The sequence below is a fragment of the Lagenorhynchus albirostris genome, chromosome 9 (genome assembly GCF_949774975.1).
Source record: "Lagenorhynchus albirostris chromosome 9, mLagAlb1.1, whole genome shotgun sequence".
NCBI classification, from domain to species: domain Eukaryota; kingdom Metazoa; phylum Chordata; class Mammalia; order Artiodactyla; family Delphinidae; genus Lagenorhynchus; species Lagenorhynchus albirostris.
In genome coordinates, this window is record NC_083103.1 from 54952767 (window position 1) to 54975831 (window position 23065).

At 38.7% G+C, this 23065-nt stretch overlaps 1 protein-coding gene across 1 annotated transcript in view; it reads right to left on the bottom strand.

Moving 5' to 3' along the window:
- RSF1 (remodeling and spacing factor 1) overlaps positions 1 to 23065 on the bottom strand; it is a 165359-nt gene that overhangs the window by 67508 nt on the left and 74786 nt on the right. Inside the window, exons 3-4 of the mRNA XM_060160114.1 lie at positions 2683 to 2775; positions 1132 to 1337 (exon numbers count right to left, since the gene is read on the bottom strand). Coding sequence (XP_060016097.1) covers positions 1132 to 1337; positions 2683 to 2775 — 299 coding nt within the window. The remainder of the gene's footprint in view (positions 1 to 1131; positions 1338 to 2682; positions 2776 to 23065) is intronic.

Sequence of the window (23065 nt, forward strand, 5' to 3'; positions counted from 1 at the left end):
GGATGGGAGGGAGACACAAGAGGGAGGGGATATGGAGATATATGTGTACATATAGCTGATTCACTTTGTTATACAGCAGAAACTAACACAACATTGTAAAGCAATTATACTCCAACAAAGATGTAAAAGAAAAAAAATTAATTAAGAATAGAGGGACTTCCCTGGTGGCATAGTGGTTAAGAATCCACCTGCCAATGCAGGGGACATGGGTTTGATCCCTGGTCTGGGAAGATCCCACATGCCACAGAGCAACTAAGGCTTTGCGCCACAACTACTGAGCCTGTGCTCTAGAGCCCGTGAGCCACAACTACAGAAGCCTGCGCGCCCAGAGCCTGTGCTCTGCAGCAAGAGAAGCCACCGCAATGGGAAGCCCACATACTACAACAAAGAGTAGCCCCTGCTAGCCACAACTAGAGAAAGCCTGCGTGCAGCAATTAAGACCCAACGCAGCCAAAAATAAATAAGTAAAATAAATAAATAAACGAAAGAAATTAAGAATAGAAAAAAAAAGATCAGGACAAAAAAAGTAGAATGTTCCTCAGATTTCTTCAGACCTCAGTAAAGAAATGTATGAACAGGAAAAACTGAAAATATAGTTAAGTGTCAGATGAATTAGCCACATTAATGAGTAATAAACAAATAATGCCTAATAGAAAACTATATAGCTAAATAAAAATCAAATAATGTTTTTCTGGGAATTTCCTGGCCGTCCAATGGTTAGGACGCTGGGCTTTCATTGCCGAGGGCATGGGCTTGATCCCTGGTCTGGGAACTAAGATCCCGAAGCTGTGCACCACAGCCAAAAAATATATATATAATGTTTTTCTTACATTTCTTTCCAATGATGAGTTTCTGTGTGCATATTACCTATGCATCATTATTTTTCAGATTCCAGCTTTCCAAAGTACAAGGTATTTGTCCTGATATGGACCACACTGCTAAATATATTTATTTGACAAATAATTGAGCACCTGCCTTGGGTATTATGCTGGGCACTAGGCTAGGTCCTGGAAATTCCCAATCCCATAAAAAGAAAAGGATCACCCAGCTTTAGAGATTATATTCCAATAGAGAAGAGATCAAAGTAAGAAACATGCAAATAAACATGAAAAAAATTCCAATAAAAGATACCTGACGATGCACTTCCATGAAGAGCCATCTTGATCATCTTGTTCTTCTATATACATTCTGACATTGTGATCTTGATCCAACTGGTACCAGTACATGAGGCCATCTTTGTCACGGCCAATTGGCTGGAGACGCATGGTATCGGCATCCTCCTCATTGATAATATTCTTGAATTTGAGATTGTCATCAAACTGACACTCACAGAGGTACTGGAAAATAGTCATGACATGGTTTAAAATACCCCATAAATGTTTCTCCATGAAAATAAATGTGATATGTTCAACCAAGGAACAGATTTGGGGATAGGAGAAAGAATACTTTTAGTTTTATCCATCTTTCACTTTCCTCTCTCCCCTTTCGTACACTTACTTTACAGTAACCAACTTTAAAACATAAATTTCTAAGTTAACATTTAATTTTTGTATTACAGAAATTTATAGGTTTAACCCAACCAATGACACAAAAGTGAAGTTATATTTTAAAGCAATGAGTCTGTTTGTACTAAAGTTTCCCAAATTTGTTCATGGTATAAAATTTTCAATCACTCCTTCTCTCTTAAAGCTTTTAGATGAACTTCATTCTTGAAATGGCTATCTATTTTTGAAAGCTTGAGACATATACAGTTTTTAAGGAAGGCAGTCTTATTGATAAATTACTCTGCGGAATTCTCTTTAAAAAAAAAAAAAAGACATCACCAAATTGGAAGAACTGATTTTTAATTAAAATTTTTGTGTATGATTAGTGTATAAAGTCAGATTTCTTCCCTGAACCTATCTGCCCAGGCAAATAATACATGACGTTCCTATCATAGCCTCTTTGCCTTTGCCTGTGGTGTCTAGGCCCGTAGACTCTCTTCTATAAAGGTAGTTTTCCCCTTCATTATGCTGACCACATTGCTAATAATTAGGGCCAACACCCTGAAGCAAGCAAGGAGAAAAAGGGGAACTCAAACTTGAAAATAAATCTGTACTTTGAGAAGACCTATTTTAATTAAGTAGGTTTGGTTATGTGAGACTTTTATTAAGTACACACTGGCATGCCCCATGTCATCTGGAAAACTAATGATCAAATTACTAATTTAGTAAATCAGTAAAAGATTAACCACAGTTTACCATATTTGTTAACAATGACTGTTGAAGGCTGCAAATAATGCATAAAATTAATGTGGGGTTTACCCATTCTACTATTGTCCCTACAAGCAGAGATCATTAAACCTAGATATACTTGTATATTGAAAAATAACCCAAAACAGTAATTTAAAGAACAGTTTTATCACCAAACAATAAACAAGAAAAAGAAAAATCTATTGTCCTTTTCCGCTAACAGTGAAAATGTCTACCTGGGGACTTCTCTGGTGGTCCAGTGGTTAAGACTCGGTGCTTCCACTGCAGGGGGTGCAGGTTCGATCCCTGGTCGGGGAACTAAGATCCCACATGCTGCAGGCGTAAGCCCCCCACCAAAAGTCTACTTTCTAGTTATTTCCCAATTCAACCAGAAGGAGTCAAAAGTGAATTTTTTAATTAAAATAACTGTAACAAATAATAAATTTATTACCTTTAAGAGTGCTAACTTGCATTCAACACTCATTTCAAGATAGCCTTTCTTCTCCATCTCCCATGCCCAGGTGCTGTTAAACTCTTGACATATCTGTCAGAGAAAGTTAAAGTCTTAATACATAAAAGCAATTTAAATTTACATTGGTAGTTTTGTTGTACAATTATGTTAACAGTTTTGTTAATATATAAAGGAAAAAGTTTATACCAAACACAACTGAATCCAATCCCACCCTGAAATGCCTATTACTTAAATATACCAGAAATGTTTACTACTGTCTGATGATTGAATTTAAGGTAAGCAGTGATCCCTGCAGCTTTCTCCTCTGCTCTCAAGAATTTTATATACACTTTTGTGGCACATTTTCCCAAATGCAAGTAATTATCTGATTCCACCTCTCCAAACAGCCTAGAAGTTCCTCGACGGCAAGGACAATAGTTTATTCATCTCTATGCCTACAACAGAAGCAAGCTAAAAAAACCATGCCAAACTGTAGGCACATTTTTATTCAAGTAACTCTCCAACTCAAAATCCTCCTAATTATGGGTAAAGATTCCACTGCTTGGCATTTGAGACCTTCTATAATGTGGCATTAACTTAAATTTCTAGGCTTCTCTTCTCATACAAACATTGCAAGCAAACCAGAGACACTTTAAAAGGATGAGTAAAGAAGATCTGGATAACCATTCCACTTATCAGGCGATGCACCATGGGCTTTATGACCTCTGTGAGCCAGTTTCCTCAGCAATAAAAGGGGAGCAGTAATAATACTGACCTTAAAGGTTGTGAAATAGGTATAAAAAATGATAAAAAGTACCTAGAAACTTCATGCTCTTTTTCCAATCCAAGGAACAAAGAGTATAATGAAGGCCAAGGGAGAAGAACCAATACAAGGCACAAAATTATCTGGGAGCTTGGGCAATTAGCTAGAAACACTGGCAGGAGAAAAACAAACAGGCAAGTGAAACTGCTTTATATAACCACCTCAACCTAGGAATAAGACCAGGCTGGCCCTCCTGGGAGGGCTACCCTTTTCCTCTCCTGTACCGGTGTCATCTTTTTTTTTTTTTTACCAAGTTAGGACAGAATGCAGTATGGCAAGGAACTATATCATGGGGGATCTTCAAAGGCAAAAAGGAAGAATGAGCTCTCCATTCTCTGGAATACCATACTTCCTCTGACTGATAGCACTACATTTTGTAGAGAAAAAAAATTGAGATATACAGAATAAGGGAAATTTCTGAAATATTATACAAGGAAGACCTCAAATGATTATATTAAAACCTAAAGGTCAACATGTGAATAGACACTTTGCCAAAGAATATATATAAATGGCCAATAAGCACAGGAAAAGACAGTCAATGTCCTTAGTCATTAGGGAAATGCAAATCAAAACCACAATGAAATACTACTTCATACCTGTTAGGATAGCTGTAATCAAAAAGAAGGATAGGGGCTTCCCTGGTGGCGCAGTGGTTGAAAAACCACCTGCCAATGCAGGGGACATGGGTCCGAGCCTTGGTCCGGGAGGAACCTACATGTTGTGGAGCAACTAAGCCTGTGCGCCACAACTACCGAGCTTGCGCTCTAGAGCCCACAAGCCACAACTACTGAGCCCACGCACCACAACTACTGAAGCCTGCGTGCCTAGAGCCCATGCTCTGCAATAAGAGAAGCCACTGCAATGAGACGCCTGCGCACCGCAACGAAGAGTAGCCCCTGCTTGCCGCCAGCTAGAGAAAGCTCACGCAGCAACGGAGACCCAATGCAGTCAAAAATAAATAAATTTTTTTAAAAAAAGGATAATAGCAAATGATGGGAATGTAAAATGGTGCAGCCGCTTTGTAAAAAAAAGTTTAGCAATTCCTCAAAATGTTAACACTGAGTTACCACATGACTTAGCAATTCCACTCCTCGGTATGTACTCCCAAAAAATGAAAACATCACAGTATAATAGCCAAAAGGTGGGAACAACCCAAATTTCCATCAACTGATGAATGAATAAAATAATACATGGAATATAAATACAATGGGATTTTATGCATCCATGAAAAGGAATGAAGTAGTGATATATTGTACAGCACGGATGAACATCAAAACACGATGCTAGGGCTTCCCTGGTGGCGCAGTGGTTGAGAGTCCGCCTGCTGATGCAGGGGACACAGGTTCGTGCCCCAGTCTGGGAAGATCCCACATGCCACAGAGCGGCTAGGCCCGTGAGCCATGGCTGCTGAGCCTGAGCGTCCGGAGCCTGTGCTCCGCAACGGGAGAGGCTGCAACAGTGAGAGGCCCGCATACCGCAAAAAAAAAAAAAAAAACCAAAAAAACCACGATGCTATGTGAAAGAAACCAGACATAAAAGGTCACAAATTTATGGAAGTTTGTATATGGAATTTCCACAGGAGTCAAATCCATATAGACAAAATTCATTAGCAGTTGCTAGTGGGTAAGCAGAGGGAGGAACAGACAGTGGTGGCTATGGGCAGATTTCGTTTCAGAGTAACAAAAATGCTCTATAATTATGATAGTGTTCTACAGTTAAGATAGAGCACATCCTTGTGAATATGCTTAAAAACACTGAATTGCATATTTTTAAAGAGTGAATCTCACGGTATGTGAATAATATCTCAATTTAAAAAAATCTGACAGAAGGACAGCCAACAACACAGAGCCAAGCTTATGATTTGGATGAAGCATTTCTTGAGTGCTCTACTGTATACCATACCCCTAGAAGAAGATGTAGGCTAAAGCTGAGTGTGGGGAAGTTCAGTTTCACCAAAGGGGCTGAGAATGACACAGCTCCAAAGCATGGCCAACAGCTCACAGCGTCAGACACCAAATATAGCTGAACAACTGTTGATTATCATTTACTGTGTGAAAGGGGAGGAAAGAGAAAGAGAGGTAGATATAGAGATAATTAAGATATAAGCCTCTGCTTCCTCACTACTTAGCTTCAATTTACTGACCTTCATTTACAATGCTTAGGGTGTAAAACCTCTGTTGTGCTGATATTCAGAGATAAACATGCTATTCATTTTCTGTTTCTTTAAGGGCAATGTAGACATACTACTGTGCCATTTGAGGTACTCCCCCCCCCCACCAAAGGCACATTAATTAGATTTGCCCAAGTAGCCCTAACCTGTTGTTACCACGAAGTAAATACTGCAAATAAAACCTGCAAATAAAAAAGGTACTCTAAATGACACTTAAATAATTCTTATGCAGGACTATATAATCTCACCAAGAGTCAGCAAACTTTTTCTAAGGGACAAACAGGAAATAATTTAGGCTTTGTGACCATATGGCCTCTTTTTCAACTATTCAACTCTGCTGTTACAGTGCAAAAGCAGTCACAGAAAATACATAAACAAGTAAGCTTCACTGTATTACAATACCACTTTATAAGGAAATTTGAATTTCATATAATTTTCATATATCAACCATTCTCCCAACCATTTAAATATATAAAACCATTCTTAGTTTTCAAGCCATACATAAACAAGCAGCAGGCCAGATTTGACCCAGGGGCCACAGTCTGCCTAGAGAACCAGAAATTAGCTTTGTTTATCAGAGACTGTCTAGACAGTTATTCTTGGGACCTTAAAGCAAGGGGATCCCTAGTAGATTGGTAATTCACATTAACTCCCCATGTTCCAACTTGATTCTAACCAAGCAGCCTTGTATCAATATATAATAATAATTTGGTTTTGCATGCAATTCCTCTTTAGAGAATGTTCCAATGTCCAAAACATTCATATTTATCACTATAAGTTATAATTCCATAATACTGGTTTTAAGTTTGACTCTCTCTAAATGTAGTTAATGAGCGGTCACATCTTGTTGCGACCCCCTGTATGGTGCCTAAGGAACAGTCTTTCTAATACACAAAATCAAATGTCCCGGGCCTGCAAGGCTGAATGCCATTCAGCCTTGGAGACCTCTTGGCTGGCTGCTCGCTATCACTCCAAAACTCCCTGTGTCTGTTCTTCTTAACTTCTTCTACACAGAGAAAAACAAGGTTGAGGATGGAAAATAAAGGGGAGGGGGCGTGGGGGGCATTTAAAAGTTCACATCAGCTCAATATTTATAAGAAAGGTAGTTTCACATGCCTACACAGCAAATACACAGAATTTATCTCAGTGAGATCATTAACATATTAATCTTAGATTCATATACACAATGGAAGTACCAGTAACTCTTCTCTTTTTGGCAGTTCGAAAGATAAGGCATTAAAAAGGAGGAGGGGTACAGAAAAACTGCAAAAACTCTCAGCATGAATACCCAAACACCTGCACTGAGAGAGCAGACCAAACTCTAGCATGGCTTCTATCAGCCTAAGGACACGTCCCTAGCACAACCCTGCTCCTCCCTCACTGCTGTCTAGAAAACTCAAGGTTGCCAAAAGAATTTATTGTTTGTTCCAGCCAATACCTGATCTAGGTCCCTCATCTCCTTTTTTTCTTTTTGGCATGCTGCGCAGCTTGCAGGATCTTAATTCCCCAACCAGGAATCGAACCTGGGCCACCGCAGTGAAAGCGCCAGGTACTAACAACGAGACTGCCAGGGAATTCCCCCATTAATTTTAAAAATAAACTTAAAATTGTAAATCTTTCCTCTGTCCCTCTGAGATGTGTATGTATCTCCTACAAGACAGGGTGTCCTCAAGGACCTGAAAGCCATTCCTTTTGTATGTAATCATCAGACTCTGTGGGAGGGTAGAAGTCTAGTAACTTGCATAGTTAGCAGGCACAAAAGCCCAAATCAAGCTAACTTTGACCAACTCTCATACCAGGTGTTTGTGATTTTTGAATTTCCCTAACCCTGCTTGACCCCTTTACTCCCTCATTACCATCTCCCCAACTCCCTCATTCTCCCTTTAAAACACCAGCCACCTCTGGGCAAATTGAAATTAAGCTCAAGCTCCATCTACTACTGTAACCAAGTAGGACCTCATGGGGGCCTTCCCAGGACAGCCCTTTCCCCATATCCTCTGCTTTAGCTCCTCTCTGAAGTACCTAGGTAACAGTATTTGATGCACATTTCCTGAGTTGTGAAAAACCCCCACCAAATGGAAGATGTTAACTACTTGATGACCATGAGCACATAGGCCCAGGCCTCCTGGAGCCTAAGGACTGATAATGTTAACCCCTGTGACTCCACCGTTCCCTCACCACCAGCCAATCAGAGAATTGTGCATGAGCTGATCACATACCCTGAGAACCCTACCCCCAACCTGGCTTTTAAAAATGCTTTGCTGAAACCCTTCGGGGAGCTCTTGGCTTTTTAGGGCTTGAGCCACCTGTCTACTTGCGTGGCCCTGCAATAAACCTTTCTCTGCTCCAAACTCCGATGCCTCGGTGTGTTTGGCCTCGCTATGCGTCGGGCACATGAACTTGCACTAACACTACCACCGTAGTTATTGAATAAAATCAGTCATTACAGCCTTTAACTAGTGTCTGCCATTGTTTACCTTTGATGGAGGAGTCCCTGAATATCATTCAGATGAAAACCTTTATTTTAACTGACAGACATGAAATTTAAAGAGATTCATTTACCCAGCGATTCCAAAAATATTTATTGAGTACTTATTCTATGGCAGGAACTAGCCTAGGACCTGGAATACCACGGTAAAGAAAATAACCAACCTGCCACCATGGAGCTTATATTCTAGGAGGCAGTCAAATAGGTGAACATAAGAAAATATCAAGTAGAGACAAAGGCTATGTTGAAAATAAAATAGAATACTATGAAAGAGGAAAGTCTGAGTGCTACTCTGCATTGGGGGCTCAGGGGAGGCCTCATTTAAAAAAGTTGACATTTGACACAAAAAGTTGAGACATGACTGATAAAACAGAAATCAGCCACATGAAGACCTGGCATAGGAATATTCCAGACAGAAGAAACAGCAAGCACAAAGCCTTAAGGTTTGGCATATTATAAAACCACAAAACAAGATCAGTATAAGTGAAGTAGAATAAGAGGGAGAGCAGCAAAAGATAAAGTTGAAGAGGTAGCCAAAGGCCAAATTTATGTAGGCCAGGGTATGAAATTAAAATCTAATTTCAAATGTGATGGATTTTTTTACAATTTTTTTTTGTGTGTGGGGGGGGTGGGGGTGGGGGTGGGAGAGCATAGCTCATACAGAATATTGTGTTAAATGGTGGAGAGGTTGTGTTGAAAAGGGAACACTCCTACACTGCTGGTGGGAATGTAAACTGGTGCAGTCACTATGGAAAACAGTACGGAGGTTCCTAAAAAACTAAAAAGAGTTGCCATATGATCCAGCAATCCCACTCCTGGGCATATATCCAGAGGAAATTCTAATTCGAAAAGATACATGCACGCCTAATGTTCACAGGAGCAATATTTACAACAGCCAAGACATGGAAGCAACCTAAACGTCCATCGACAGATGAACAGATAAAGAAGATGTGGCATATATATACAATTAAATACCACTCAGTCATCAAAAAGAATGAAATAATGCCATTTTGCAGCAACATGGATAGACCCAGAGATTATCTTACTACGTGAAATTAGAAAGAGAAAGACAAATACCATAAGATATATCACTTATATGTGGAATCTAAAATATGACACAAATGAACTTATCTATGAAGCAGAAAGAGACTCACAGACATAGAAAACAAACTTACGGTTACCAAAGGGGATAGCAGGAGGGATAAATTAGGAGTCTGGTATTAGCAGATACAAACTACTATATATAAAATAGATAAACAACAAGGTCCTACTGTATAGCATAGGGAACTGTATTCAATACCCTGTAATAAACCATATGGAAAAGAAGATGAAGACCATATATATGAATCTCTTTGCTGTACACCAGAAGCTAATACAACACTGTAAATCAACTATACTTCAATTAAAAAATTTAAAAATATTGTGTTAGTTTCAGGCATATGCCCAGGAATGGGATTGCTGGATCATACGGTAGCGCTATTTTTAGGTCTTTTGTTTGTTTGTTTTTTGTTTTTGTTTTTTGCTGTACGCGCGCCTCTCACTGTTGTGGCCTCTCCCGCTGCGGAGCACAGGCTCCAGACGCGCAGGCTCAGCGGCCATGGCTCACGGGCCCAGCTGCTCCGCGGCAAGTGGATCTTCCTGGACCGGAGCACGAACCCGTGACCCCTGCATCGGCAGGCGGACTCTCAACCACTGCGCCACCAAGGAAGCCCCTATTTTTAGTTTTTTAAGGAAATTCCATACTGTTTTCCATAGTGGCTGCACCAATTTACATTCCCCCCAACAGGGTAGGAGGGTTTCAATATGATGGGAGGATTTTACATGGGGGAATAATTAGATCGGATTTATGTTTCAAAAATGGCTGCTGTGTGTAAAATAGATTGCACAGGGAAAAGAATGGAAACTAAGAAACCAATTTTAAGGCAAGAGATAATGATGACATGGCTTATAGTGGTAGTAGTGGGAACAGAAAGAAGTAGACAGCTGTATTTCAAAGGTAGAATTATCAGGACTTTTGAAAGAACAGATATGGAAGGTGAATGGAAAGAAAAACCAAAGGTGACATCTAACTTCCTTGCCTTGAACAAATGGAAGGATGAAAGTGCTTTTAACGAAGATATAAAGGAATACCTGAGAGAAAAGAGATCTCTTTCGTACCTAATGAGTTTGAGGTATGTATTAGACATCTAAGAAATATCCTTCTCAAAGTTAGTGACTGAGCTGAATCTTGAAGCTTATGACTCCTGGTTCAGAGATCTTTCCACTGGATCATATACAGTCTTTTTTTTTTTTTTTTTTTTTTTTTGCGGTATGCAAGCCTCTCACTGTTGTGGCCTCTCCCGTTGCAGAGCACAGGCTCCCGACGCGCAGGCCCAGCGGCCATAGCTCACGGGCCCAGCCGCTCTGCGGCATGTGGTCCGCTCTCCCGGACCTGGGCACAAACCCGTGTCCCCTGCATCGGTAGGCGGACTCTCAACCACTGCGCCACCAGGGAAGCCCCATATACAGTCTTTACTTAAACCTTTTCAAATCTGAGTCAAGAAGAATTTTTTGGCTGAGCTCTGAGAAGTCATCTTTGTATCCCTAGCTTGTGACAAAGTATGAGACACACAGCAGGTACAAAACAAATATCTGATGAATACATGAAAGACATAGAAAAACAATGTTTTTACCTTAATTTAAAATACTATTATTTTAAGATAACCACCAATAACTTCTATAGGCAACACAACACATCTCAGAGAACATTATAAATTCTTATCAGGATAATAATAATAGCTAACATTTATTGTGTGTTTACCATGTGACAATACTATTCCAATTGCTTTAAAATATTAACTCAGTCAATTCTCACAAGCCTTAGATGGGTGTACCGTTATCCTTAGGAGGTTCTGTGCTTCAGCCAAGAAATAGGAATTAGTATCTCTAGTAATTTATGGTGAAATTAGTAATACATTTAAGACACCAATTAGGTCAGTTATCACCAACCAAGCTATGGAAAAAACCTAGACTGAGAATTAGAAATCATTCAGCTCCTTTATTATACTCAAATTACACCTCACCAAGTCCCCCTGATCTAATACTTAAATATGTCCGACTATTTTGTATATAATATTCTTTCCAGAGGACTAAATGAAACATTTACTGAGCACATTTAGTATTTGGAGGGCAAAGACAAATTAACAGACAGTCTCTGCTCTAAGAAGTTCAGAATTCAGAGAGCGAGATGGTCATGAAAACAAATAATTATAGAGGCAGAAAGCAGTCAGAGTCATCTACAAACTGAGTAACTGATATATCTATGAACTACTATGAAAATACAGAGGAGAGAAACCCTTATACAGCCAATGGATGAAGGGCGATCAAAGAAGTTTTATTCAAGTGGTGACATTTATGCTAGGACCTAAAGGATGAATGAGGTTTTACCAGAAAAAGAGGTAAATAAAGAGTATTTCAAGAAAAACAGATTATGAAAACCAATGGGGATATGAATATTTTGGTATGTTCTGTCAATGTGAAGGCGAATAGAGGAGCTCTTCATGCTGAGCCCTTAGAATCCTAGATCATGAGTGCTGGGTGGTGGGGGTGGGTAGAGACAAGGCCATGAAAGTAGGTCATGGCTCATAAATACGAGGACTCAACAAGCATTTGGAAGTACTGATGAAAAACAGTTCTATTGCACTGCGCAAGACAGACAGGAGTATAGATTCCGAGGTCAAGGAGACCCACTAAAGCCTGTTTTGCAATAATTCATGGGAAAGGTGATGAAGCTGCAGCTAAGCCTGGCAGAGGATACTCAAGAGAAGGAAGATTCAGATTGTTAGTACACATATCTTACAAAGCAACAACAAGCTTTATGCCTAGTATATTACCAAGTAAATGTTTTACTATTTACATTAGAACTTTCACAAACATTATTTCATTTGGTGTGGATGTTCTGTAAAACTACAAGATTTTTGAAAGCAAAAACAAAGTCTGATTCATCTTTCTATTTCCTACAGTATCTCCCAAGTTCAGGGCCTTGCTAATAGTGGACACTCAGTATTTACTGTATCAATGTTCTCTGATATAACTACAGAGTCAACTTACTATTATGACGGGCTATCTGGGAACACTGCCTATAAGAATTTATATTAAGAGTTATACAGAATGGATGTTTCTTTAATTCCTTAAAAATATACAGGAAATAAAAGACTGTCACTTATTTCAAGTTGGAAGGTGTTGAACCACCATGGAGAAGACAACTGTTTTGCCTGTTTGGGGGCTGGAGAGGGTGGGTGGGGGTTACTGTTATACTTACTTCAGTGCTGACTGTATGCAGGTAAACGGACAAGGTCTGTCGTCTGTTTAGGGACCTGTTTTGTATTCTCCCACCCTACACCCATTTTTCTTTTCTTTTTTTTTTTTTTTTTTTTTTTTTGCAGTATGCGGGCCTCTCACTGTTGTGGCCTCTCCCGTTGCGGAGCACAGGCTCCGGACGCGCAGGCTCAGTGGCCACGGCTCACGGGCCCAGCCGCTGCGCGGCATGTGGGATCCTCCCGGACAGGGGCACAAACCCGCGTCCCCTGCAACGGCAGGCGCACCCTCAACCACTGCGCCACCAGGGAATCCCCCTCTTTTCTTTTTTTTTTTTAAGATGTTGTGGGTAGGAGTTTTTATCATTTAATTTATTTATTTTTGGTGTGTTGGGTCTTCGTTTCTGTGCGAGGGCTTTCTCTAGTTGCGGCACGCGGGGGCCACTCTTCATCACGGTGCGCGGGCCTCTCAGTATCGCGGCCTCTCTTGTTGTGGAGCGGAGGCTCAGTAGCTGTGGCTCACGGGCCTAGTTGCTCCGCAGCATGTGGGATCCTCCCAGGCCAGGGCTCGAACCCGTGTCCCCTGCATTAGCAGGCAGATTCTCAACCGCTGCGCCACCAGGGAAGCCCCTCTTTTCTTTTTTGAATGTACTTTTTTTGTTTTTAAACCAAGGTTGTAGAATTCCTATTTTTTTTTCAACCTTGGAACCTTAAGTAGAATGCCCTCAATCGGACGGATTTTAGTCCTTAGAGAGTCAGTGTGTGTGTTGCTGCTTATTTAAATACAGTTCAGGTGGGGACCCAAGAGTGCCAAGGTCCTCCCTCTGTTTTCCAGATGCGCTTCTTCTTCTAAAACCAGGAGAGGTGAGCACCTGAGCAGGGAATCGCAGGTGACTTAATTTAGTTCACCGGTGCCTACTCTGAAGTGCTGGGTGTCCGTTCTTGAAGAAACAAACTCACCGGAAGGGCGTGTTTCCTTATTATATACTAATAACTTCTTATATTAATTTGTACCAGAAGTTCCTTGACTGTGACTTATGCCAAGTAATTATGAAGATTTTTTTTTCCCCGAGTATTGAATGAAGGCTACCAAGTTGGAACAGGCAAGTCCTGGATGTGAAAGCTTTAATTTATCTATGTCATTCATGTGTTTTTTGTAGCTATAATCTCTATTTTCTTATTTGATGACCGCTGAAGTGTTCCTAGGCCCTGTCGTAAACCTAAGAGTTGATGTATTGGTGCGAGCAGCTGGAAGTTCAAGATGTTGTTGTGATTCTTTTTTTCTTAATCCCCCTTTCGTACATGTGATATTAAGCAGACGATGAAGCGTTACTCTTGAGGATTTTAACAAGGAAGGAGAAAGAAAGACCCACATTTCTGGGGGAAGTCTTTGCCCCTCTATGTGGAAAAGTGGATTGAGACTGTTCTCAAGTCTGTCTCTTGGTAACTGCACCTGACTTACGGATCCAAAAAAAATTTTTTTTTGTTTTGCCAAGTTGTACCTTTCCTTCTGGAATTGTAAGTGAACACAATAATAGTACCTATTTACACTGTGAAGTGGATATTGTTACAGAAAACACACCAGAGGCTTTCTCAGTTGTTAAGCTAACAATGCCTTGTGAATGTATGATCTACGGAGAAACCCCTGTAGTTTTTACCTGCTGATGCCGTCTGTCGGAGAATAAATTTTGGATGGTTCTTTTTTTCACCAAAAAAAAAAAAAAATATATATATATATATACAGGAAATATTTCGATGGCAAGATTTCTCTAACAACATGGTTTTGAAAATCAAAAGAACACAAAAACCCCAACAACTGACAAGAGCATAGGTATGTATCAGTTAATTAGTTCATTCCACAAACAGGATAAACAGTCCATTATTAGGACTTTATTGTATGCCAGACACTGTGCTTGAAATCAGGATAAGTAAGACACTACAACTCCTGCTAAAGGAACTCTTAGTGGGACAGGCAGCTGGAATCTGTTAACCTACAAATTTGGCACATTTACACATGTCAAAAATTTGAGAAGCTACTCTCAAAAGTAGTCTATTCTGAAGTCTTAGTTAAGGAAAAGGTACCTTGCAAGTATCTGACAAAAATCCAGCAAGAAAAATAAAATCTCTACCATAGCTATTTTGTATCATAGGTAAGAGTAACCATATACCTAAAATAGGCCTAAATGGAAAGTGTGATTGGTAAGTACCTCTTTCCAAAAGATCTACTTTATATCAATAATCTAAATAGAAAGGGAAATAAGCCTTTAGTATAAAATAGATTGAGATTCAAATCCAGGCTCTCTCTAACAGCAGTGTGATCTTGTCTAGGTCAATCACCTTTCTGAATTTCAGGATCTTCACCTGTAAAATGGAGGTTTTGTTGCTAATAAAAGAGATGAGATTAGGAAGATCAGATACTCACAGTGCCACAGCTACTTATATAAATGCAAACCTGAAAATGGATCCAGAAAAACACCACAAGAACCAACTGGAACATAGCAGAAAATACACAGAGAATTAAGAGCTGGTAGGAAGTATATTGGTATTCTTCAAACTGTACATAAACATTGTTTCATGACACTTTTGTTTCAGATATATTAAAAAAAAACATGTCATATTTAAACAAAATTATTGGTGACTGATTTAATTCCCTACTTTTATTTTCTGGGTAATTAACCCTATATTATACTGAATGGCTTGCCTTGTTATACTCTGTATCCAATATGATAGTGAATATATGTTGAAGCTAAGATCACTGCCAGATCTAGAGAAAATTCCCTAACTGCTGCCTTTTTAAATACTGTGAAATATATACGAATTTAGTATACAGAGATATAATGTTTACATATAAATAAACATAAAATTTGCCATTTTAACCATTAAGTGTATAATTCAGTGGCACTTATCAGTCACATTCACAATGTTGTATAACCAATAACACTTTTTATTTCCAAAAGTTTTTTTTTATTATCCAGACAGAAACTCTTTTTTTTTTTTTTTGGACATGCCATGTGGCTTGTGGGATGCTAGTTCCCCGAACAGGGATTGAACCCCGGCCCTCAGCAGGGGAAGTGCAGGGTCCTAACCACTGGACCTCCAGGGAATTCCTTCCAAACAGAAACTCTTTACACTTTAAGCAATAACTCCCCATTCTCCTCCCACCCTGCAGCACCTGGTAATCTCTAATCTACTTTGTCTCTATGAATTTGCCTATTCTAGATAGTTCTTATAAGTGGAATCATCCAATATTTGTCCTTTTGTGCCTGGCTTCTTTTACTTAGCGTAATGTTTTCGAGGATTGCCCATGTGGTAGCACATATAAGAACTTCATTCCTTTTCAGGGATGAAAAATATTGCATTGTAAGAATACACCACATTTTGTTTATCCATTCATCTGTTGATGGACACTTGGGTAGTTTCAACCTTTTGGCTATTATGAATTACGCTACAATAAACACTGGCATACAAGTATCTGTTTGAGTCTCTGTTTTCAATTCTTTTGCGTATATAGCTAGGAGTAGAACTGATAGGTCCCACGGCAATTCTATGTTTAGCTTTTTGAGGACGTGCCGAACTGTTTTCCACAACAGCTGCACCATTTTGCATTCCCATCAGAGTTTCAATACCTCCACAATCTCACCAATACTTATTTTCCATTTTTAAAAAACAGTCATCCTATTAAGTATAAAGTAATATCTCACTGTGTTTTTGATTTGCATTTCCCCAGTGACTAAAGATGTTGAGCATCTTTTCATGTGCAAACTATTAATCTTTGTATATCTTTAGAGAAATGTCTACTTAAAAATTTTGCTCCTTTTTAAACTTGGGTTGGTCTTTTTGTTGTTGAGTTTTAGGAGTTCCTTATATAGTCTAGATATTAAGTTCTTATCAGTCATACGATTTGCAAATATTTTCTCCCATTTTGTACGTTGTCTTTTCACTTTCTTCATAACGTTATTTGATGCACAAAAGTTTTTAATTTTGATAAAGTCCAATTTATCTATTGTTTTTCTGGTTGCTCACGTGCTTTTGGTGTCAGATCTAAGACTCTACTGCCAAGGCCAAGGTCGTGAAGATTTATCCCTATATTTTATTCTAAGAGGTTTATGGTTCTAGCTCTTTTAATTAGGCTGTTATTCCATTTTGAGTTAATTTTTGCATATGGTATGAGGTAGGGTATCTACTGCATTTTGCAAGTTGTTAAATCTCAAGAAATACATATTTAATACTACAAGCAACAATCAAAAGAAGTTCTAAAAATACTACAATAAATTCTCAATACATCTTATATACTCCATCCTCTCATTTTCAGCTCAGACAAGAATCAAGACACATACAAATCGGGCTTCCCTGGTGGCACAGTGGTTGAGAATCTGTCTGCCAATGTAGAGGACATGGGTACAAGCCCTGGTCTGGGAAAATCCCACATGCTGCGGAGCAGCTAAGCCCATGCGCCACAACTACTGAGCCTGCACTCTAGAGCCCACAAGCCACAACTACTGAACCCGCATGCCACAACTACTGAAGCCCGCGCACCTAGAGTCCATGCTCCGCAACAAGAGAAGCCACCGCAATGAGAAGCCCATGCACTGCAACGAAGAGTAGCCCCCGCTCACCGCAACTAGAGAAAGCCTGCGTGCAGCATGAAGACCCAACGCAGCCAAAAATGAACAAATAAATAAAGAAAGAAAGAAATAAAAGACATATACATATTATCATATTTTTCAATGGGTTCCTAAAGCTTCTTATACATAGGAAATTTTAGGAGATTTTATTTTTACTTCCCAGGTTTATCTGCTTAGTAGCTAAAGCAATGAGATAAAACTTTAAATTGGTATTTTTATGTAACTTCTTTCAAAACACACTAATACTACAATTATAGGTATGTTTACTAAGTAAACAAATGTGGTTATGAAGGAGCAGTACTCCTGAGTATATAATTGAGAGGTTATGACCAATACAAGTGTGCACACTTGAAAAAAAATCTCTGGAGGGGAAAAGCAGGTTTCTTAAGTCAACTACAAGGGCACTCTTGCCACAGGTCTTCCCAGCCATAATTAAGGCACTGATCCCTTCTGACTGGAAAAGCCTGCAGGTATATTATCAACATAAAACATTCACTGGAGCACCTGAAGTTCACTAGAAAACTAAAGAAAATGCAACCCAACATTTCCATATCCACAAGTATAAATAATTTGGCCCAAGTTGCTAACAACTTCCAAAGGAATGCCAGCCACAGGAAAAAAAAAGTAAAACTGCCATTGTTTCTCTGATAATTTATTATTAATATTTAAACAACATTTGCTGAGTTCCAACTATTTGACAAGACTATGCTGAAAAGTATTCACATATACTTTCATGAGAAAACAGAGCAAAGAAGTAACTAAACTTATGCACCTAGTAACTAGCAGAGTTCAGGTTTTTCCCCATTAGAAATCCAGTGCTCTTTGTGTACCACCGCATGCAATTCATTTATGAGGGTAAATTATGGCTGCTTACACATTACCACAGAGTAAATGGTACTCTTTAAGGAACATTTTGCAAAGTTAAAAAGTATGTGAAAATGCTTTCCAATAAATAAAGCATTAAGTATTCATTCTGTGGCAACAAACTTATGTTCAACCCTTGCTTCATCATCTACTATCCATGTGACCTCGGGAGTTATTTATTCTCCATGATCTGGGCTGTACTATGAATTAAATGATAATGTACTTAAAATAGCATAGGATCTAGTATATAGTAAGTTCTCAAATATTAGCTCTTATCATTATTATTAAAATAAAAGCTTTGGAGAATTGAAACCCTCATAAATTGCTGATGGGAATGTAAAATAGTGTAGCAACTATGGAAAACACTTTGGCAGTTCCTCAAAAAAATACCATATGACCCAGTAATTATACTCGTAGGTACATAGAGAAATGAAAATACATGGCCACACAAACACTTGTATACCAACATTCATAGCAACATTACTCCTAACAGCCAAAAAGTGAAAAAATCCAAATGATCATCAATTGATGATGAATAAATAAAATGTGGTATAAACCAAACAATGGAACAGTGTTTGGCAATAAAAAGGAATGGAATACTGATATATACTATAATATGAATAAACCTTGAAATTATTATGCTAAGTGAAAGAAGACACAAAAGGCCACTTATTTTATGATTCCATCTGTAAGAAATGTCCATAATAGGCAAATCCATAAAGACAGAAAGTAGAATGGGGGCTGCCAGGGCATTTGAGCAGGAAGGGGTTTGAACGGAACGGATTGCTAATGGGTACAGTTTCTTCTTGGGGTGACGGAAAGGTTTTGGAATTAGATAGTGGTTATGGTTGTACAACACAGTGACTATAGTAAAACTCAATGAATATACTAAAAATCAATGAATATATTTTAATATGGCAAATTTTATGTTGTATTATTATTTTATGTTGTATGAATTATATCTCAAATAAAGTAAAACACAAATTAATATTAACAAGGCAAATAAAAATGAAAGATAACAATCTTAGTTTACTTTTGAAAACAGTATTTATGGCAGTACAGAAATAACTAACCCTTGTCAAAATATATCCAAATTAGCAAATGACAAAAGATGACCCTTATGACTTGCTAACACATGACAAGCTTCCTAAGGAGTAAAGGAGTAAAGGCAATGGGCTTTACTGAAATTGTCATTTAGGTTAAAGGCATCTATTGCCAAATTTATTCACTTTCCAAAGAGTTCTAAACCTGTTACTAGAAACCAAAGGACAGAGATTATCTCTTATCTTCCCTTTACTTTTGAGGGACAAATGAGGTCATTTTCTGTTAAGTGGTGGATAGACACCCCAGAAGAGACACATTAGGTTATTTTCTACTGAAGGTCATTATCCCTCAAGTATTGAGCACCAGCACATACTCTTTGCTTACTGTAATTAGCATATATTTTTTTAATATTTTAACATTTCTTAAAATCAAGAGCCTTTTAAAATCCATGGTAACATTCAATGTGACAGTATTTCTTTTTTCATTGAAAAACTGTCTCTAAATCACTGGTTGTGGCATGCACTGAAGAAATCACAAAATTTAAGAAAAATAGCAATAATAAATTACCATCTTTCTCTCAGAAATAATTCTGAGGCTAAAGGAAATCCACTCCTTTAAAGGATAATTTATTAAAAATTAGCTTTCCCATTACTTTTTAGGGCCTCTTTATTGCTGTTTCTGGGCAGGAGGCAGGGCAGCAGGAAAGCAGAGGCACAGATAATGAATTTGTTGGAGGCACATATCTGTTTATTGCCATGGTGGTATTCATTATCCATGGCTAAGGTGTCTGAAATTGCTCACATGGTATCTAAAGTCATTAACAACCGCAGGAAATAGAGGAGTTTCATGGAGGCATAAGAGTTCACTGGCAGAGAAATTTCTTTGTGACTCACCAAAAGGAATCTGAAGCTCAACAAGGCCAAGGCCTATCCAATGAAGCAAGACGTTAACGGGTCATCGCAGAACTGCTATTTTAAATTTCTACTCACTGGGTTTCTTTAGGAGGGTAACTCCACCTTAAAAGTAAAAAGTCACCAGCTAGATTTTCAGGTTCCTTTACATTCTGGATGAAATTGGGAAATATATGTTAGCAAGTGCAGGATATAGCACAACAATGAATGCCGTTCTTGAGGTGAGCTGCTAGACACCTCTCTCTTTCCCTCTCTATCAGTTACAAAGACTTATTGACTCTACCTTCCAAAAAGCTCTCACATAAACACTTTTCTTTCCATACTTACTGCCAAAACCTTAATTCAGGCCCCTTCATTGCTCGGTTGGATTATTACAGTAACTTTCTTTCACGTGAACCCTAGGCCTCCACTCACTGCCTTCTCTCTAGGTACTTTATATTATAGTGAAGCCAAGCTATTAGTAATTTCCTAACAAGCTTCTGCTCATTCTACAGGTCTCAGTTCAACTGTTTTAGGGAGACAGAAACAAGACAAGACAAACAGATGCCAATGCTGACGATCTGTGGTGGCAGTGTAGTCTGCTAAATCTAGACTGGGCAGGAAAAGCTTAGATTGGTAACATCTGCTATGAGCCAAGGAACAAGGCCTAGCAGATGTCAGATATTTGCTCTGGATTTAAACAGAATTTTATATTAATTATGTTCCACTGACTTCAAAAGAAAAAGCTCTCCATAATACATATGCACAATGGTACCACTAGGAAAAAGATAAAAGGTCAAGAGGCATGTTAACTGGGAAGGTAAAAATTCCACTAGAAAACTAATGTAACCCAACTAATACAACTAAGAAGTAAATACAGAGTTAAGTTTATTAGCAGCCAAATGAAAGAAAACTGAAAATGTTTAAGTGATTAATTCATCTAATATTGATGCATAAAAGATGCAAAAAGCATTCAAGATGCTTAGAATTTACAACAAAGACAAATATGAGGGGCAATACTAGCGGTGTTTTAAAGCACTGGATTCACAAAGTCCTGGGCTTCAATGCTGGTTCTGCCATATCTAGCAATGAGAGACTGGTCCGGTTATTTAGTTTCTTAAAATCAATTTCCTTGTGCATAAAATGAGGATAATATTTACTTCAAGAGAGAGCTATATAAGGAAAATATTAAACACAGTGCCTGGTACATAGTGAACATGCAATATAAAAAACATACAGTCGGGCTTCCCTGGTGGCGCAGTGGTTGAGAGTCCGCCTGCCGATGCAGGAGACACGGGTTTGTGCCCCGGTCCGGGGAGATCCCACATGCCGCGGAGCGGCTGGGCCCATGAGCCATGGCCACTGAGCCTGCGCGTCCGGAGCCTGTGCTCCGCAACAGGAGAGGCCACAGCAGTGAGAGGCCCGCGTACCGCAAAAAAAAAACAACCAACAAACAAAAACATACAGTAGCTTCTAAAATGGAGTTACACATAAATCCATGGAGGAACATCTTCCTGAGAGAAGAAAGGTCTCAAGAAGAAAGTAATTCTTGAGGTGAAAGCTAAAAGATAAATGTTTGCCAGGAAAACAAGTTGGTGGGAAGGCATTCTAGGCAGAAGATACAGTACATGCAAAAACTGTGAAGAATGAAAAAGATAGTATTTTCTGTGAATGACTCAGAATGGGAGTCAAGTAGCAGGGTACACAGGACTGAATGTCATTAGATGTGGCTAAATCATTAACAGCTTTGAATGCTAAGACATAGTTTAGATTTTTAAAAGAAACAGAATCACTAAGTAACTCTGTAAGTGATATAACAGTTACTTTTAAACCTTTGTGTTTAATGACAGAATCATGGCTTGGGCTCACCAAGTTGGTGGTGACGTGAATACATCATGGATTCAGTATGTATAAAAGGATAGAGGAATAACAGAATTTAGCTTTTGATACATGTTGAGTTTGATTTGCTTACATCAAACCAGTTCACTAAGCAGTCAGTTGGATATAAATGTAGACATTTGTAATCCGGTATAAGGGATATATGTATACATATAGCTGATTCACTTTGTTATACAGCAGACACTAACACAACATTGTAAAGCAATTATACTCCAATAAAGATGTTAAAAAAAGAAAAGCCTGAGCTAGAGCTAGAGCTTTGGGAGTCACCGTCTGTAAAACTTTTTCTAGTAATAAACTCTCAAGGAAATTTATTGCTTAGACTCCATACAAATACATTTGTTCAATAATTCAACATGCTTAGAGCTGGGTAAACTGTGGTCCAAAAGGTAGACATAGTTCCAATCTGCTTACGAACCAGCAGACAACTAATATGAGAGATAATAAAAACAGGCAAAAGCAGTTCTGCAGCAGGTACAGATGCATTCTTTGCTCATCCTTGTCCTTTTTATCTGTCCAACACCAAGTGGCTTTTTGGTATTCTAATTTCATAAACGACAGAACTAAGAGAAATAGGTGGTTAATGTGTTTTCTAGACCAGGTGTCCAACTTTTTCTATAAATGGCCAATAGTAAGAATTTTAGGCTTTGTTGACCATACAGTCCATTAAACAGACCACTGAACTTGGCACTTGAGCATGAAAGCAGCTGTAGATCATCGGTAAACAAACAGATGCAGCTGTGTTCAAATACTACTTTTTCACAAAACCAGGCAGCTAGCTGGATTTGGCTACAGTGTGCCAATTCCTCCTCTAGACTATCAATAGCTTCCTTAACAATGCAGAAAGAACGGCTAAAGAAAAAAATTCCTGATATAGCTTTTGGCCACAATAAAACTTGTACTTTGATTTTTAAATTATATTTTTAGAAAAGCTATAATGTAACATAACTTTACATAAAAAATGTTTATTGTCAAGTATTTATCAATTATACCCAGTATCCATACTATTATCAGGTTTCACATAAAATGTTCACTCCTGGTGATTTGGAAAAGAAAATAATATACACAAGTAATTATAATGTTCCTTTTTAAAAACAGCTTAAGGGACTTCCCTGGTGGTCCAGTGGGTAAGAATCCACGCTCCCAATGCAGGGGGCCAGGGTTCAATCCCTGGTTGGGGAACTAGATCCTGCATGCATGCCACAACTAAGAAGTCCACATGTTGCAACTAAAAAAAAAGTCCCGCATGCCGCAACAAAGATCCTGCATGCCGCAACTAAGACCC